General features: G+C 51.7%; 2 protein-coding genes across 3 annotated transcripts in view; both read right to left on the minus strand.

Moving 5' to 3' along the window:
- Nucleotides 1-1,427, minus strand: part of LLGL2 (LLGL scribble cell polarity complex component 2) — a 33,854-nt gene extending 32,427 nt beyond the window's left edge. Inside the window, exon 1 of the mRNA XM_041123413.1 lies at nt 1,303-1,427. The gene's annotated coding sequence lies outside the window, so the exon portion shown is untranslated. The remainder of the gene's footprint in view (nt 1-1,302) is intronic.
- Nucleotides 1,428-3,143: 1,716 nt separating this feature from the next.
- TSEN54 (tRNA splicing endonuclease subunit 54) lies at nt 3,144-14,143 on the minus strand. 2 transcript variants are annotated; one of them, XM_030013058.2, is made up of 11 exons: nt 14,070-14,143; nt 13,787-13,945; nt 12,411-12,474; nt 12,183-12,266; nt 9,565-9,663; nt 9,210-9,262; nt 8,759-8,857; nt 7,026-7,660; nt 6,405-6,465; nt 5,551-5,667; nt 3,144-4,465 (listed from the first exon to the last, which is right to left on the minus strand). In XM_030013058.2, exons 1-11 carry the CDS (start codon nt 14,096-14,098, stop codon nt 4,315-4,317), a joined length of 1,551 nt encoding a protein of 516 aa, XP_029868918.1. In that variant the 5' UTR covers nt 14,099-14,143; the 3' UTR covers nt 3,144-4,314. The 2 variants fall into 2 exon arrangements, with proteins under 2 accessions (XP_029868918.1, XP_029868919.1); XM_030013059.2 differs by lacking the exons at nt 13,787-13,945; nt 14,070-14,143 and adding an exon at nt 13,629-13,737.
- Between the last annotated feature and the right edge of the window lie 2,995 nt (nt 14,144-17,138).

Consider the following 17,138-nt stretch of genomic DNA (forward strand, 5'->3'; position numbering starts at 1 on the left):
ATTCCCCATCAAGTAACACATTACAACGGACAACTTTTGCTTCTATTATCTCAGCGAAGCTATCCTATCCTCCTTCTTGTCACTATCCTCACATGAGTGTAAAGCTTTGTGCCACTACACTGCAGAAACACAGACCCAGAAGTCTACTTCAACTGCTTTACACCATTAACAACACTAAATATAAACACACACAACTTTCTCCAAAGCCAAGGTTAGCCTCACCTTCAGGAAAGGAGATGTCAGTAACCAGCTTGTTCCCATGCCACAACTGCAGGGCAACCTGAGAGAAAGGCTAAACAACTTGTTTCACCTGCTCGTTGCCTGTTAGAAGTAACATGCTCCCTCACCCATCAATCTCTTACAACTTTGGGGAGGAAAAAAAAAAACCCAAACAGTAACATGATATATTTAATATGGGCAGGGATTTGAAGGAAGGAAAAATAAAATGCTAACAGAGCGTCCCCAAAGAGACATCGCAATTCTTATTAATCACATCTGCTTCAAGCCAGTCATAGCAGATGGAGACCTAGAAGGCCAGGCTGCAGGCAGGGACACCTCCCACGACAGGACGAGGCAGAAGCAGTCCGAGGGGCCGCTCCGGGACGGCTCCCGAGAGGCCGCGGCTCTTGCAGGAGCCTCCGTGACGGGGCCGTTCCCAGCAGCCCCCCGAGGCGGCTCAGCGCCCCGGGAGCGGCCCCGGCCCGGACCCACTCCCGCCGAGGGCTAAAGCAGGAAGTTATGGAGCAGGCGGCCGCTGCCGCGACCTCCGCCGGAAAAATCCCAGGATGTAAAGCTGCCCTGGGATACCCCCCAGCTACACGCTCCGGCCAGAACAAACAGTACACCAAACTTGATAAGCCAAAAAAAAAAAAAAAAAAAGCAAACAAAAAAACCCGGGCAAACCCAACCCCTCAACGCCAGTGCTTGAAGTTTCATGAGCGAGCCAAGGCCGGTGTCCCCGGGTGCGCTGGGGCAGGGGGGCTTCAGGTGTGGGCAGCCCCAATGCGTCCGGGCCGATGCCGGCAGACGGGCTCGGGCACCCGGCGAAATGGACCCCCCTCCCGTGGGCGGGGGGACCGGCGAGCACCTGCCAGCCCCGCCGGAGGGTTCCGGGAGCAAGCTGCAAAACCCAGGAGGAGCGGGCAGGGTCGGGTGCCGCCCCGGCCCGCAGCAGCGAGCCCTGCCGGGGCCGCGCTGGCCGGACCCCCCCCCGCTACGCGAGAACCCCCCTCCCCAGAGCCTACCCCGCCAGGCCGGCCCCTGTCCTGCACCCCCCGCGGAGCCCCAGCGAGCCGCGCTCACCTGCGGGGCCTGGAGCCGGGCCGCCCCGGCCTCGCTCCGCTCCGCGCCCGCTGCCCGCTCCCCCCTCGCCTGCGCGGCGGTCGGCGGCGGCGACGGCCTCCCTCCCTGGGCACCTCCGGGAGGGGTGCGGCGGGGCGGGGCCTCGCATGCAAACCGCCCCCATGGGCGGAGCCCCACAGATGCAAACCGCCCTCCTAGGGCGGGGCCTCGCGTGCAAACCGCCCCCACGGGCGGAGCCCCACAGATGCAAACCGCCCTCCTGGGGCGGGGCCTCGCATGCAAATTAAGTTCAGCCGCTGCCTCTGCTCCCTTTCATCCGGCGCGGTCATGAATAATTCAACGCTCCGCTCGCTCGGAGCCAATCAGAAAGCGGCCATCGCCTTACGGGCGGCCGCGCTGCCTGGCTCGGGGAAAGCGCGCCGCCGCGTCCCCCCACCCCGGGAGACCCGGACACCGAGCACCGCCCGAGGGCGGGGGCAGCGGGCCGGGAGAGCCGGCTCCCATGCCGTGTCAGGCCCCCTCCTCCCGGCTCCGTTCATCCCCCAGCCCCGCGAGGGACAGGGACCTAGCGCGAAGCGGAGGGAAGGTGCCAACCTTCCCGCAAAAGAGATGGGAAGGCTTAACAGAAAGTTGAAGCCTTAGTTGGAAAGAGCTACACAACTGCCGCTATCTTGCTAAACTGCTCGACTGCAAACAGCCTGTGTCCTACTGCAGGGAACAACAGCTGGGCGAGGAATCAGTAGTTATGTGGAGCGCAATGGCAGTCCAAGGTCTGCCAACCTCTCTGCATCCATGCAAAAGCTTGAAATTACCTCTGACAAGGGGCCAGTAACAGTCAATGTCTCAGCCAAGCTTCCAAAAGTGATGTTTTTCAAATAAAATACTCATTTCTGTCATCTTCTTGCAACATCCAGCCAATCCACATCACAGGCCGAAATGAAGCAGTGGTATCAGTCTGCATCATAATCCCATCCTGGTAAAGGCACTGTCAGATGTTGTGGTGCTGAGCAAGGCAGCCACAGTTTCTCAATCCTCCCTGCAGTGGTTATTAAATTGTAATTGTTTTGTGCTGAATCAGGGAGTCTCTGCCCCAGCGAAACTCACTGGGTGGCTCTTGTAGAGTTCATCGATACAATTCCACCTTGGCATAAGCAGATGAGACTGATTGAAATCAACAGGAGTTTGACCTAATTCCAGGACAAACGTGAGCCCTGTGGGTCAGACTGGAGTTCTTCTGGCTGCACCCGTTCTTAGAAACTCTCTTCCCACTGCCTTTAATCTGCAAAACAGTCTGGGAGAATGCTGAGGGCACAGACTGGAGCTGCCAACAACCCTGGCGTTTGAAAAGGACTATCAGAGCAAAAGCACTGCTTGAACAAGGGAGGAAAAGGAAGGGGAGCACGTGTGGGAGGAGTTGTCAGACCCTCACCTCAGCAGAGCCCTGCTGACTTCCAGCATCTGATAACAGGGGTGTGTGCATGAAACAGGACCAGGCACAGTGCTTGCAGCAGATCCCTGCTACCTTGAGCTACGATACCTCTGACCACACAGGAGGAAGATGAGGATGGCACGGTGTCATGTGCGGACAGAACTGTACACGGGACATTGGGACTCCTCCAGGCTCTGAGTCACACTGCCCTCCCACAGAATGGGGCAGCAGCTGGATCCAAACACAGATGGGCATGGGAGCGGGGTTACGCAGCCACAGGGTTGTATGACCATGAGCAGGCATTCACCAGCTGGTGCTGCTGGGGTCCCAGTAGCCTCCCCAAGAATGTCTCCCTCTGCATAACTTACTAACATTTCTGCAGGAATTAAGAACCACACTGAGGTGCTTGGACTGCTGGAAAAGGCTTTTTTATTGCTTAGCCTTCTCCCCATCTCCAAAAGGAACTCAAAAATTATCAAATAAAATGCATCTAAACCAGTTGCTATAACAGTTCTGAAGAAGCTCAATACCAAACACAGCCATGCTCAGCATACTTCTATTCACTGAGCAGACTTTCTGGCACTTGTCACTGGCACTTTTGCATAGAGGCTAAAGCAAATTTGGTACCTGGATATCCTGGTGGAAAGCTCCCACAGTACGGCCTGGAAAGCAATGATGTCCTCAGTTTGGAGCACAACAGCCACAAGACTGGAAGGCTCATGAGGAATTTGTAGCTTCTTTACTCAGGGATCTCTCACTTACAAAAGACAAAGATCCACAGCCAGGAAAGAGGATGTCAGGTTGAAGCAGAGGAGGCTGCAGTACAGCCTTGGTGAGACTATCAGATACAGTGTACTGGTATTGGTGGCCAAACTTTAACATGGCACAATGCTGCATGGCAAAAATGCATCTCAGCACAGACGCTACAGCATGAGGCTGGGGTGCCATCTGCTATGGTCTGGGGCTTTCTGTGAGCTCACGCTGATGAAATTGTGTTCAAGGCAGTTTCCTGCTCTTGGGTGCCTGGAAACTTTACTCCAGGTGGCTGAGTTTTATGGCTGTGCTTTTTTCAGATCAGAATCTGATCTGACGGTTGTTGGCGTAGCTGAATGACAGAGGCTTAGGACACCACCACTGATCTGATCAGCTTATTCTGTTCCTGACTGACCTCAATGACTCTCCAACCATCCCACTGGTGTAGCACAGTGGCTCTTAACATGACAAGAGGATCACCAACAAAGCGTTTTCTAATGGTCCACAGGTCAGCCAAAGATGACACGGAAAAGGCAGACTAGCGGTCCACAAGATGAGAAAGCTGGAGAACCAGCTTCAAGAACAAAGCAGTGTGTATTCCAGTCCAGAAATGCCCAGCTAAGCCATACACACTTGTTTGCCGTAAATTTTGCTATTATGCCTGAGCCATCTGGTTGGGTGAAGTCTGTAACAGCAAATAAAGTGGTCAACTACGCAAGGTTCCAGTTATCACAGGCTCTATTTTCTGTAGTATTTCATTAATCAATAAAACAAAACCTGAGTAAAGCTCTTCCCTTCATCCTGTACCATTTCTGCAAGTGACAGCAACTTCAGTGATTAACATCGACTGGCAGCTTGAATTCCTTTAGTGAATAAAAGGCAATTTCTCCATGATCCACCAGCGCAAAGACCACCGGGACGTCCCCACTCTGATATGTAACCTGCTTCAAAGCCCGAAGGGATGGAATCTGCTCGTCAAAGCTGCAGAGAGAAAAATATCCCATTGTTCTCAAAGCAATAAGAATACAGAGACAAAGCTGTCCTGGCCAACGATCACAGCAGCTCACTTGGGTCTTAGGAGTTGGTAGTGACCCTTCCCACCCCTTTCAGTCAAAGCAGGAGGCTGCCAGCCCTGAGAGAGTACACTGCATGCCGGGAACTGGGAGCTGTCAAATCCTTTGCCAAAAACAAGGGCAACTGCACACTGCTCCATGCTGTGCCTATTAGATGCGGCTCACAAGGCTACTGGCAAATTGCCAATCCAGTGCCATCTTAATACCTTTGTGCTAGGAAGATCTTTAGGTTGCTGGGATCAACATCTGACCTGCTTTTCCTCCTTTTAACTCTGCAGAGTCTGTTTGCTCATAAATGAAAATATTTATAAAGCAAGGATCATCCTAACTGCTCACGACAGACCTTTGTAAAACTGCATTACCACGTTCCATGCTCTGGCTACTACAGCTGCAGAGAGCGGAGGAGGGACAGTTTTAGTATATATGAAAATTAGAAAAGGCAAGAACTTTGTACCTGCCTATGGAGTTTAGGTATCAGATTCTGGATCCAGCAAGAAAGGGGACACCTATGCTCTGTTCACACTGATCTTAAAGTTACATTTGGCAAAGATCAAAATACTAAACCCATGCCCCTGAGCATGTAGTGAGTTCTGGGGAGGTATATCTCTGCAGAAATCCATAGCGATCTGCACTTGCTGAGGATTCAGGTACCCTACAGCTCCCTGCAAAACTGAGCTCTACATGTTTCACAAGCATTGCATAAATACAGCTGTGGCTTCTTATTCCTGACTCCAGTAATATTCAGACATGAGCAGCAAGCAGATGACCAAATAGTGTGGGCTGAGCACAAGGGCTGGGGGAATTGTCAGCCACAGCCTCCAACAAAGGAGGAAATGGAAGGAAAAAAAAATTCTGGGCAGGACCACCCTCAAGGGAGACACTCGGATGATCTGTAAAGCTCACAAGATGCTGGGTCATTTACAGATCATTAGTACTTTGTTTCCACAACAGCAACTGCTATGTTTCAGAACACAGCATAAGACCCATGGATACCTCCTAACACACATCCTGACATACGGCTTCCCAGGGTTTGTCTTCTTAAACTTTGCCACAGCATCAGCTTGATACACATTGAAGTCTATCTTCATGCCCTCTGGGTCCTCCTGCAGCCTACAGAAGACAGAACACATTCACATATGTATAGGATTGAAACATTGTAGGGTATAGACACAGCAGAGGAAAGAGGAAGCAAAAGTTCTTAAAGCCTGGCTAGTTTGGAGCCTTTGAAAGGCTTCAGTCCTCAAAGGACTGATCCTGCAACTGTTCTAATTAATTTCCAGATCTTTCCTGTAGTCAGACCAGAGCAAGCTCCCACCCCACATCTGCCACACTCCCTTCTCTGCACAACCCCTTGCAAGAAGGGCCACTAACAGATACAGAAGTAAAGCACTGCTCTGCCCTACAGGGACTGCACACTAACACCACACAGACTCTTTAAGGCAGGAGCAGAACCAGAAGTCTAAAGGCACAGTTTTATAATCACTGCAGCAGGGATGGCAGCATGTTCCAGGGATGAGGCACAGGTGAAACCCAACCAAACCTCTAGGGGAGATTACCTGGCTGCGGTGCAGAGAGAGAATGGTAGAAAAAGAGAGCAACCCCAATGTTTTAATTGGCCTGGAATGCCCTAGCTCTGTTGCTGCAGGACCTGGTACTTCATGGAAATGTCAGCCCCTCACTACAGATGCAACCGGGTCACGGAGCAGAGCGCTGTATTCTCTTGGCACCCCAGATGCCAGGCAGCTCCCAAACTGCTGCTGTGAGCATCTCACAGACCTCACAAGCAGGGACAGTCACAAGACACCCCTACTGCCTAACAGCTACGAGCTGGCTGGCTGGATACTAACCGGGAGGCTCCATCCAGGATGTGGGAGGGCTGCAGCACGCTGATCTGCTGGAGGAGCGCAGCTGGAGGGAGAAGGAACAGGAAAGGATCAGACTAGCTATTTCTCTCCCATGGCACTCCAAGCACTCCACCACCACCCATGAGCCTTCCTCCTCCAACAATGGCTGGCAGCACCACAGTCACCACTGGCTACTTCAAAGACCTCAGCTTCCTCATCTCCCCCCAGCACACAGCCCAGAACACCCTGCAAATGCTTTGCATCTTGCTGGCCCTGATTTCACATGCCTAACAGCCTAGCAGGAAGGATTGCAATACAGTAGGACATGGGGAATGGATTAGAAGACCTCCCAAGGCCCTGTTTATCCTGGCACTTGAGTAGGCTATAGAAAGAGATGGAAAGGCAGAGTACAAGCTTTCTTGTCTCTCCCCATGTTCATAGCTGGGGTCCTCTGTGCCTGCTCTGCCTAGGCCTTCTAATGAGATTCTCCATCTCAAGGTACTGTGCCCTAAACTGACATTCAGCTTCTCCACGTCACCCCTTTTGCTGCTGCATAACAGGCAATGTTTCACAGAGTTGCGGGGGAGGAGAAAGGGGTCCCTGTCAAGTTCCCAGAGCCTCTACCTGATGAGGTAGCTTCATCTGGCCTCAAAAGTGGTGTGACAGCTTGGTCCCAGAGATGTGGTGGTCGTCTCCAAACCCTCTGCTGGCTCCTCTGCTCCAAAAGGGCTTTGTATTCCTTCCAGTTGGAGCAGCGCCTCACCTCCCGGTCAGCATTGACACTGCTCTTGTACCTGCTCTCCCTCTCTCGCTGCTCCCTTTCCTTCCGTGACAGCTTCTCCTGTTTCTGATTGATGCGTGCACACCAGCAAGCTGCATCAACCTCCCTCCCTGTCACATTCTCTGGCAGGAGCCCGTTGTCAGGTGAGGGCAGATGTGTGCACGGCTGGTCTGGGGCCATGTTTGGCAAGATGATGGTGGTAAAATCCCAGCGGGGTGCATGGGTGCCAGTGCTGCTCTCCCTGTAGTCTCCAGCCCAGCTCCTGGAGGGGTTATGGGAGTCCTTTTGTCCTGTATCAAGAGGAACTGGGTTTGATTCCCCCTCTCCACTGCCAGCATCCGATTCCTTTGGTTGCTCTGACAAGGGCTTTTCAACCATTAGAAGGCAACTGGAGTCTCCGCAGTCATCTCCAGCTTTTTTGGAGGTCCCTTCAGCTTCTGGAAGGTCCTCAGATATCTTATGTTTCTTCTCATGTGACCTAAAGACAGAAGCAGCAGCATAAAAGACAGGGACAGTGCATAGTGGAACTTTATTCCCTTTGAGTCCTGCCTCCTCCCTGCTAACAGGAAGAATGCAGTCTGCCAAGCCTGAAAAAAGGACAGCAGAGGTGGCAGGAACCCCCAGACAGATCTGCAAGCCCTTGACAACAATCTCTTGGCTGGAAGGAGGGCGTTTGCTTGTGTGACAAAATGAGAAGGGAAAAAAGCAGGCCAAAACAAGCAGTGAATGCCAAAGGCAGAATAAACTTCTCGGCAGTCCTGCATGAGGTTTGACTTCAACGCGCAGGAGAATCCCAGCCTTGATTTGTGTAGACACACGTTCCCAACCTGCCATGCAGCCTCCACACACCCCATATATGGAGCCAAACACCTCCACACAAACATAATGGACTTCAGCCAAACCAGCACAGGCTAGGCAGAAACCCTCCTGCCAGCACCTCTTACTGGTAGAAGATTCAGTCCCTGGTCCCAGAGAAGATGGGGCAATTCTCAAATCAGCAGTTTTATCTCCCAGCTCCTAAAATGTCTTAACTCCTCAGGCACTGAGTTACTTGTTATCAGGAAAGGACTTGCAGACCAGTCTTGTCCTCCCTGTTCCTTAAAAAGATGACGCCACCTACTGGAAGCTGTCATAATTAGCAAAATTACTAATTATGTCAGCTTCTGTTTGCATTTTGGCAACATCTCTGCTGTACAGTCCTAGCATGTAAGCTGCATCGAGGGGGTAGATAAGCGCAAGATGTGCACTGTGGCGTCTGTGCTCCCTTTAAAAAAGAGCAAGAGGAGACATCTGCCATGTGTTTCTTCTGCACTGACCTCTCTACCCTCCTATTTTGGCATCTCACCACTACAGTTGGGAGGCTCAGGGGCAGTTTGCCCCTATTAGCCCTGCATGAAGTACAGAAGTCACAAAAAGGCACACTGCAAAGAGTTCAGGAAAAGCACTGCACCGCTTGAGGACAGCCAAGAGCAGCTGTGCTGGACAGGTCACCCACAGCACAAAGGGCTGAGGATGCTGTTCCCAAGCTGCAGAGCCTGGGAGAAGATGGAAGAAGGGCTTTGGGCCACATCCTTACCGGGGGCTGGAACTCCTCCTCCTTTTGCGATGGTGTTTCCCAGAGCTCTGGCAGTGACTTTCCAGGTTCAGTTGCCTCTCATAAGGAGACAGGACAGTGCTGTAAGGAGACACCAACACAGAGGCTGACAGCAGGGCGGGGCAGCGAAACTACCCTTCTGCTCAGCCCCCAGAATACAGCAACAAAAACCTTTTCTTCCAGGCACAGAAAATCCACAAGCGGGACCAGGATGGTCCTCAGTTCACGCCCCATTTCATGTTCCCAATCACCTCCTCAAGAGGGAGGAGCAAGGAAGGGTAGAGTGCCACTTTTAGCCTTTAATCCTCCCGAGAGACGGAATGCAGGGTCAAAGTCCTCTTCTCTGCCATTCCACTGGGGCCATGCAGTGGGCACAGAGCTGCTCAGGGTCTTCAGAAAGGAGAAAGCAGCGTGGAAAGAAAAAGCTGGTTACCTGGGGTCGAATCTCAGTACAACATAACCCAGTTGCTTCAAGTGGCTGAACACCTTAGAGCAAAGGAAAGCAAGAGGGTTAAATGACTACCCTAAAACCAAACAATTTACTTCAGCTCCACAACTGAGTGAACACAGTGTGGCACTGGCAGAGGAGAAAATGCCAGGCTTAGGACCCAAAGCAAAGGTGGGGAAACAAGAACTGATCATCTGGGAGAAGGTGAATGGGAAAAAACTGAGAGTGACTCCCCTCCCTAACTGTCGTACTCTGCTCTCAGCCACTGAAAGAAGCTGTGCGGCAGAGGCTGGGCTCTCTGCCTTCATCCTCCCTGCAATAGCTGGAGGTCCCAACACACCTGGTAATGTGGCAGGCTCATTGCCTCCTGGGACAGCAGGATCTCGTAGGCTTCCTGGATTGACAACGGCAGATCCCTGTAAAAGAGCTGAACAGAGCCCTGCAGGACAAAAGCTTGGTGTTGAGAGAATCACAGGGAACAAATCTATGCAAGCTCACACCAGTCTCTTCCCACTGGTCCTCACAGCTGGTCCCAGCACCCTCCTTGACACAACATCCATGTCTCCCCATGTGCCACCTGGATGACTTACAGTCCATCTCCCATGCCCAGTTCCCCCATGCTCTGGTTTTAGCAGCCAGTTAAGAAGTTCCCACCCACAGCTGTCGGCTCCTGCTCCAGCGCTGCATCTGTTTGGGAGATAATTTTCTTTAACTTTGATGATCTCAGTGATTCAGGACACAGCGCAACTACAAAAACACTTAGGACCTGCACAACCGAGAGAGCTGGAGCAGAGGAATCGATAGCATCCTCAGAAGCATTTACTGCAACCCCAATGATCCCATAGGCAGATTCCCCAGGCAATAGCAACTAACCTGCAGGAGGCAGTTTTATAGGCCACGCCTCTTTTTCCTCCCTTTTTTTTTTTTAGAATGTGTTTACTCATAAACAAAGAAAACAAAACACTAGGAAGGACACCTCTCCCATGGGATGGGCTGAAGACATCTAACTAGTCTTTTCTGCTTTTGGGGAGAGATTTTGTACTCAGCAACTAATGAAACAATTTTATTTTCATCAATTTGTTTATGATCTATTTGTCAAAATGACAGAGGTAAAAAAGCCCTATCTTTGCAGTTAGGATTTAAGGGATGGCATCAGATACCCATAACCTAATTAAGTTTTGCTAAGAGAAAAAAGTTCCCCTTTAATCAGTGCACCTATTCCACTGATAACAGGCTTCAGTGGAAAGACAAAAAAAACCTCTACAGCAAAGAAATCCAACTGAGCCTTAACCAGCATTTCTGCAAGCAGAGGAGCACTGAAAGCAACCCGGTCTCACTCCCCTGCTTGCCACATTTACATTTCTTTCTGCCATACATACCAGGAAGAGACGCCAAGTAGCAACCCCAAAGTTCTCTGCTTAAGTGTAAAGCACATACAGTACTGGCTGCTATATAACTGCCTCCCAAGCCAACACCCTTCACATAGAAAGATCTGATTTAGTGCCTAAATGTGGCCCTACCAAGCTGGATAGCATTTCACTAATTCCTATCAGCTTCTTAGAGAAGCACAGAAAAACTGTGCTAATGAACTTATGAACCCTGCCATTGCAAAATATGCAAGATACGCTGGGGATAAGGGAGGAAGTCAACTTATGACCGAAAAGGCACTGACCAGTCTCAGATTTCCTAATTAACTGTACACCAGTTCTGAAGGAAAGAATTTCTCAGTGTCAAACCTTTTATTCCAATTAACTCTCACAAGGAACAGAAGATAATGGTTTGATCTCATTTCCAGAAATTCCCAGAACAGTGAGCTTTCCTGGATTGTGGAAGTTCAAGTCCCCATACACAGATTTTGGTAAAGAAGTAACTGATACATAAATGTGTGTTTCATCAGCCCCAGATCAAGAAAGTAGAGATCTTGATAGAAAACTTTGTAACATGCTCCTCGTGCTTCTTTCACTCTGGTAAGACAGCTGACTTACTACTGCTTGTTGTGGTTTAACCCCAGCCGGCAACTAAGCACCACGCAGCCACTCACTCACCTACCTCACAGTGGGATGGGGGAGAAAATCAGAAGGGTAAAAGTGAGAAAACTCATAGGCTGAGATAAAGACAGTTTAACAGGTAAATCGAAAGCCACGCACACAAGCAAAGCAAAACAAGGAATTCATTCACCACTTCCCATGGGCAGGCAGATGTTCAGCCATCTCCAGGAAAGCAGGGCTCCATCACACGTAACAGTTACATGGGCAGACAAACACCATAACTCCAAACGTCCTCCCCTTCCTCCTTCTTCCCCCAGTTTTATATACTGAGCATGACATCATATGGTCTGGAATATCCCTTTGATCAATTGGGGTCAGCTGTCCCAGCTGTGTCTCCTCCCAATTTCTTGTGCATCCCCAGCCTGCTCACTGGTGGGGTGGCGTGAGAAGCAGAAAAGGCCTCGATTCTGTGTAAGCACTGCTCAGCAGTAATGAAAACATCTCGGCATTATCAACACAGTTTTCAGCACAAATCCAAAACAGCCCCATACTAGCTACCCTGAAGAAAATTAACCCTATCCCAGCCAAAACGAGCACACTGATGTACTAACAGAAATTTGGATCAGCTAAAACTCTCCTAGTCTCTATTGTCGTATTTGACATAGGAGTGGGTTAAACAAGATACCAGCTGAATAAACTGGCCACCAATTCAACTAACACTCGCTGTCAATGACACAGAGGCTGCTTTAGAGTACAACATATGAACCCATGGCCTGGAAACAAACAGCTCCATTAGCAACAGGCTAATAAAGACAATTTCTTGAGAACCAGGTGTTTATCAGCTGCTCAAACTGCAGCAATGACCAACACAAGTCAAGTGATTTCAGACTTCAGTCTAAAGCTGCTACAGCTCCTCCAATCATTCAGGAAAGACCCAATGCCCCCATCCACGCACAGGTATCCTACTTACACACTCCAGCAAGTACAGAGCTTCCTCAGGCAGCAGGCACTGTTTGCCACGCTCTGTGAACCCCATGGTGTGCCAAAACTTCCCCTGGAACAGAAGCACAAATCCATGATGGGCTCAGGCTGCTCCCTGCTGACAACCAGGCTCTCTCCCATTTAAAGCAGCAAATTAAGGAATCTGCAATGGCCAGCAGGAGGTGATGGCACCGAGTACACCCTGCAGCAGACTCACCGCAGGGGACTGCAGCTCTACGATGCCCTGTCCTGGCTTCCACTCAGCTTTCACCAGATTCGCCCTAAGAAGGTTAAAGATTAGTTTGTTATTACTAGCATGTCCTACAATCAACTACAAGCAGCTCAGGAAGGTATCAAAAGGCAACAAACTTCCAGGTGGTATTTTTACACAGTAAGGCCTTGGAAAGACACCATCCACTGGATCTAGCAGTACCAGCTGAAGATTTTATCACCACCAATTAGTTAAGAGTGTCTTCAGTCAGCACCGCAGACATCTGTCTGTAGGCTACAGCAGCCTGCTAGAGACGCATGGCCTAAGCCATGATGTATCATACGATTGTTCAGATGCTGCCAAGACACTCTCACGTTGCTGTATCCCACCCACAGGGACTCATAGGAAAAAAATTAATAGCTGAAAAGTGGAGGGTGACTTTGCAAGAATGTAAACATACATTTTTAGCAGCTGGCTCAGGGAAACAGAAGGAAAGACCTGTAGGGTCCACCATGGACTTGCTCTGCATCTTTAGTCAGTACCACAATTTCTCCATCTGAAAGGAAACCTAAACCTACCCAGTTGCCCTCCCAGCCTGTGGGTCTCCACTGCTGCCCCAGACACACATTTACAGATGTATTTGAACAAACCTGACTGTGAAAACAGGGGAAGATAATGGTCCACCCCGTCTGACCTGCCTGTCTGCTGCAGGTCGCCATTCTCTCTCTAAAGTCCCCAGTGGTGTGATTTTATGTGAACTGCTACTGATCAGTGCAGACAAACTGTTACCAGAAAAGAGCAGGCCAAACAGGGAAAGTGTGTGCTGAGAGATAGCGTGTGAAAATCTCCCAAGAAATGATAAGCTCTGGAAACTGGTAGCGCTGTTGAAACCACCAAAACTGATAAACCAGGGACACCAAGAGTCAGCTGAATCTGCACAACGCCACACGTGAGCATCATCAAGGGGCTGTGTAACTCAGACCGTGCCCAAGAAGACAGTGGCTGCTATTCGCAAAGGCTACAGGATTACGCACACACCTGAGAAAACTAAGGGCCTTTTGAGGGACTTTCTGAACATTCACATTGAAGCTGCTGGTGTACCAGTATGACCCTCTGCTCCCGAGGGAACGGCCGGGGTGTTCCCCCTGCAGTTGCTCCAACCAGGGAGCTGCGAGCAGGTGAACTGTGGGGACGGGCAAGGGAACTTACTGCGCTAACACCTACCTGCTATTAACAGCTCGATTCTACCCGTAACACCTGAACGGACAGCAGCTGTGCTCTGACCCCTCCCCGACACGATCGCTCCCAGAGAAAAAGGAATTTACAGCCCCGTGCTCAGCACAGCTCTGCGACCCCCGGCCGCTCCAGCCCCGGGGACTTACAGCCGCTCCACGCGTTCCTCGGAGAGGAGCTGCCACTGCTCCTCCCGGCACAGGCGCAGCTTCTCCGCCTGCTCGGCCGAGCCGTCGGGGATGAAATCCTTCTGGCCGCGGGGACGCTGAGGGGCCTTGCGGCCGCGGGCCGCCAGCAGGTCCGCCGCGCTGCGGAGCGAGAAGGGAGGCACGGTGAGGGGGGAACCCTCCCGACACCCACCCTGCGGCCGCAGCCGCCCACCCCGGTCCCCGGGGCCGGGGCGCCGGCGCTGCCCGCCCGGGCGGGCCCTACCTCGGGCGGCGCGAACCGCCGGGCTCCATGGGCACGGCGCGGGAAACCGCTTCCTTCCGCTGCCGGGCCCGAGCGCCGGCAGAGCGAGGCGGGCGCTAGCGCGCCCCCTGGGGGCTCGGAGGACTGCGAACGGCAGGGGAGCGGCACCGGGAACCGGGGAGGGGACGGGAGCGGCCCGGGGCGCCGGGCCAGGCAGCGGAGTGTGCTGGGGGGCTGGGGGCCGAGACACCCATCAGGCCATGCATCGAATTGCAGGTTGGGCTGCGTGCTGCGCCACGCGCAGAAACCGGGCACTGCAGCCGTGCACCGGGGCCACGCACCGGGGCCGGAGCGTGTGGCAGGGCTGTGTCCCCGGGCCGTTGGGCTGAGCTGAGCTCGGTTGCTGCCAGCCGCCCGCCCAGCCGCTCTCATTCCTCCTCCTCAACAGGACTGGGGAGAAAGTAGTGTGAAAGAGCTCGTGGGTTGAGCTAAAGACAGGGAGATCACTCACCGATTACCATCACGGGTAAAACAGACTCGGCTTGAGGGAAATTAATTGATTGCCAATTAATATTAGTCACAGGCATGGATATCTGCTCTGGTGGGGGCTCCTCTGGGGGCTTTTGGGGAACACCTGCTCCAGCACCTCGAAGACCTCTTCTTGCCCTCCTCCTTCCTCCCTGACCATGCTGCTCTCAGGGCCATCTCTCACACTTTTTCCCCTCTCCTCTGACTGCCACACTGCATTTTGCCCTTTCTTAGACACATTTCCCAAGAGGCATCACCAGCCTCACGGATGGGCTCAGCCATGCCCCGTGATGGGGCCATAGGAACCATCTGGAACCAGCCAGAAGCATCTGGAAGTGGCTGCATCTGGCACGGGGCAGCCCCATCCTCTCCTCACAGAGCTCCCCACAGCTGGTGCTGTGTACTCTCAGGCACGTGCCGCAGCCCCCAGAACAGAAGCAGCAGTGCTGGGGAAGGAGGTTTCTCCCTTCAGCGGGTGTCACTATTTCTTCTGGCTCAGGCTCCAGCAGTGGCCAGCATGGTGCTGGTGCCAGTGCTGGTGCCACCAGGCTGTGCGGAGCATGCAGCAGCCCAGCCGGGCTGGAAAATAAGAAACCTCCCCGCACCATGGCCTCGTGCCTCTGCTGACGCAGCTGGATTTGCTGCTTGGGGAGGCATGAACAGACCTGACAGGGAAACGCACCAAAAGTTCAAGTTTCACCTCAAGCCCATCTCCTGTTGCTGCGGGATACCTCACAGGAGTCACTGAGCCTCAAGTAGCAAAAATACAGCTTTCCCCCCACCGGATTCCCTGGTTCCCAACGTGGTTTCCCAATAATAGTCCTTTGACAAGATGCCAGCATAGACAGATGAATGCAAAAACCATTCCCCTCCATTTTCCACTGAACGGTTTAATTTTCACTTCCTGCCTGATTATTTCCTCCTTCTGAATTGAGCCTTCATCCTGCAAAGGGGGGCAAACAATTTTGGTCAGCAGTGCCTCTCCGTGGCGCACGGGGAAACAACGACTCACAGATGGTGTGAGGGGCAGCACGCTGTGTGGTAGCAGCACTTTCCCCCCCTGATTTCCAAAAAACATGTATCCAAGGCTACTTGGACTGCCTGATTATAACATAATCCCAGGACGTCACATCTTGCGGCTTTCAACTTACGGGCTGTCACCCCTTTGTTTAACTCAGTCTTTCCTTAAAATAGATGTGTTTAAATTGCTCAGGGAAAGGCTCTGATCCAGCATTTGCTTTTGTCACCCACTGTGATTACAAGACCCAGAAATGTCAAGACTAATTTCAGTTCACGTTTCTTTTCAATACTGGAATTTTAGCTGTCATGAGGGGAGAGGGGGGTGTATCCTGTTCCTCACAGAGGCACCAGCGGAGCCTTATCCGTGGTGGGACTCATCTCCCCAGCTGAAGCCTCTTATCAGCCCTAATTGACTAAGTGTCATCAGCTGGGTGTGTGTGGTCCTGGGGGGCTGCAATTTCTTTTCCTCGCTTACAAATGGAGGGTGAGGTGGGATTTTTCTTTTCCTTTCTTTAGATCTTTTTCTGGATTTGAGTTGGGATTTTTAATGTGAAATTTCTGTGCAACTACCTTGAAATTGTGACTGTGGTGCTGATGGAGACTGTCCTGGGCTTTCTGTAGCAGCAGCTCTTTGTGGTAGGGTTGTGAGAAGGTGAACAGCTGCAAGATGCTCCTCTTGGAGCTAAAATAATGGTTATTGAGCTGAGCGGTGGCAAAACTTGGCTTTGCGAGTGAGTGATCTGCTCAGGGGATCCTGTGAGCTGAAATAAGGATGGATGCGGCACTGTGAGCCCAGCGGCTGCCAGGGAGGAAGAGTAACGGGTGTGTGGCACCAGGTAGCAGAGCAGGATCCAGCCCTCGTCATCTAGGTGACATGTGCAGCCATCAAGCAGCCATGGAGGAAGTCGATGGTGGAGGCCAAGGCTGCTCCTTGCTCCCCTGTGGGACATTGCTTTTGCCCCAAGGGGAAACGGGCTTGATTTGACTGGAGAGACACAATACTGAATGCACCAGCGCTGTGTACCAGGACCATGGGCTCTCAGAGCAGGTAAGTGTGGTGGTTTTGCTCACTTATCTTTTTTTTTTTTTTTTTTTTCCCCCCCCTCTCTCTCTCTTGGGGATGGAAAGAATGTTGATAAAGTGTAAAAAGATTCTCAGGATTGAAAATGTGGGTTGGCTGCCTCTTCTGAGGGGGGAGTGGAGCAGAACTGCAGTGCGAGGTGATGGGTTTGAACCCTTTCAGTCTTTTTCTGTTGTGTCCAAGTCGTCCCTGTAATCACAGGTTCCTTGTGGTTAACTCCTGGATAAACTTGGTGTAAATAGACTAAGTATTTTTTGAGAAAAGGGGAGATAGTGTGGCCTTGGGATTGTTTTTCTAGTTTCATGTAGCATGCAAAGCACAGCCAGGTGGGAATCGCGTGCTCTGTGCTTGAGCTAAGCAGCTCTGCCAGGTATGGCTACCTGCTTTAATTCTGGTGTTAACAACTCCTGCAGTTCTTGGCATGGTGTTTGGAAATATTTTAGTAACTCTGCAGAAACCAG

This window comes from Aquila chrysaetos, chromosome 5 (genome assembly GCF_900496995.4).
Source record: "Aquila chrysaetos chrysaetos chromosome 5, bAquChr1.4, whole genome shotgun sequence".
Classification (NCBI taxonomy): domain Eukaryota; kingdom Metazoa; phylum Chordata; class Aves; order Accipitriformes; family Accipitridae; genus Aquila; species Aquila chrysaetos.

Coding starts and splice junctions, on each gene's coding strand:
- TSEN54 (XM_030013058.2), bottom strand. CDS start 14,098: ATGGAGCCCGGCGGTTCGCGCCGCCCGAG. Junction 8,858..9,209: donor GTACTGAGATTCGACCCCAG/GTAACCAGCTTT, acceptor GTCTCCTTACAG/CACTGTCCTGTCTCCTTATG. Junction 7,661..8,758: donor AGGAGGAGTTCCAGCCCCCG/GTAAGGATGTGG, acceptor TTCTGTCTTTAG/GTCACATGAGAAGAAACATA.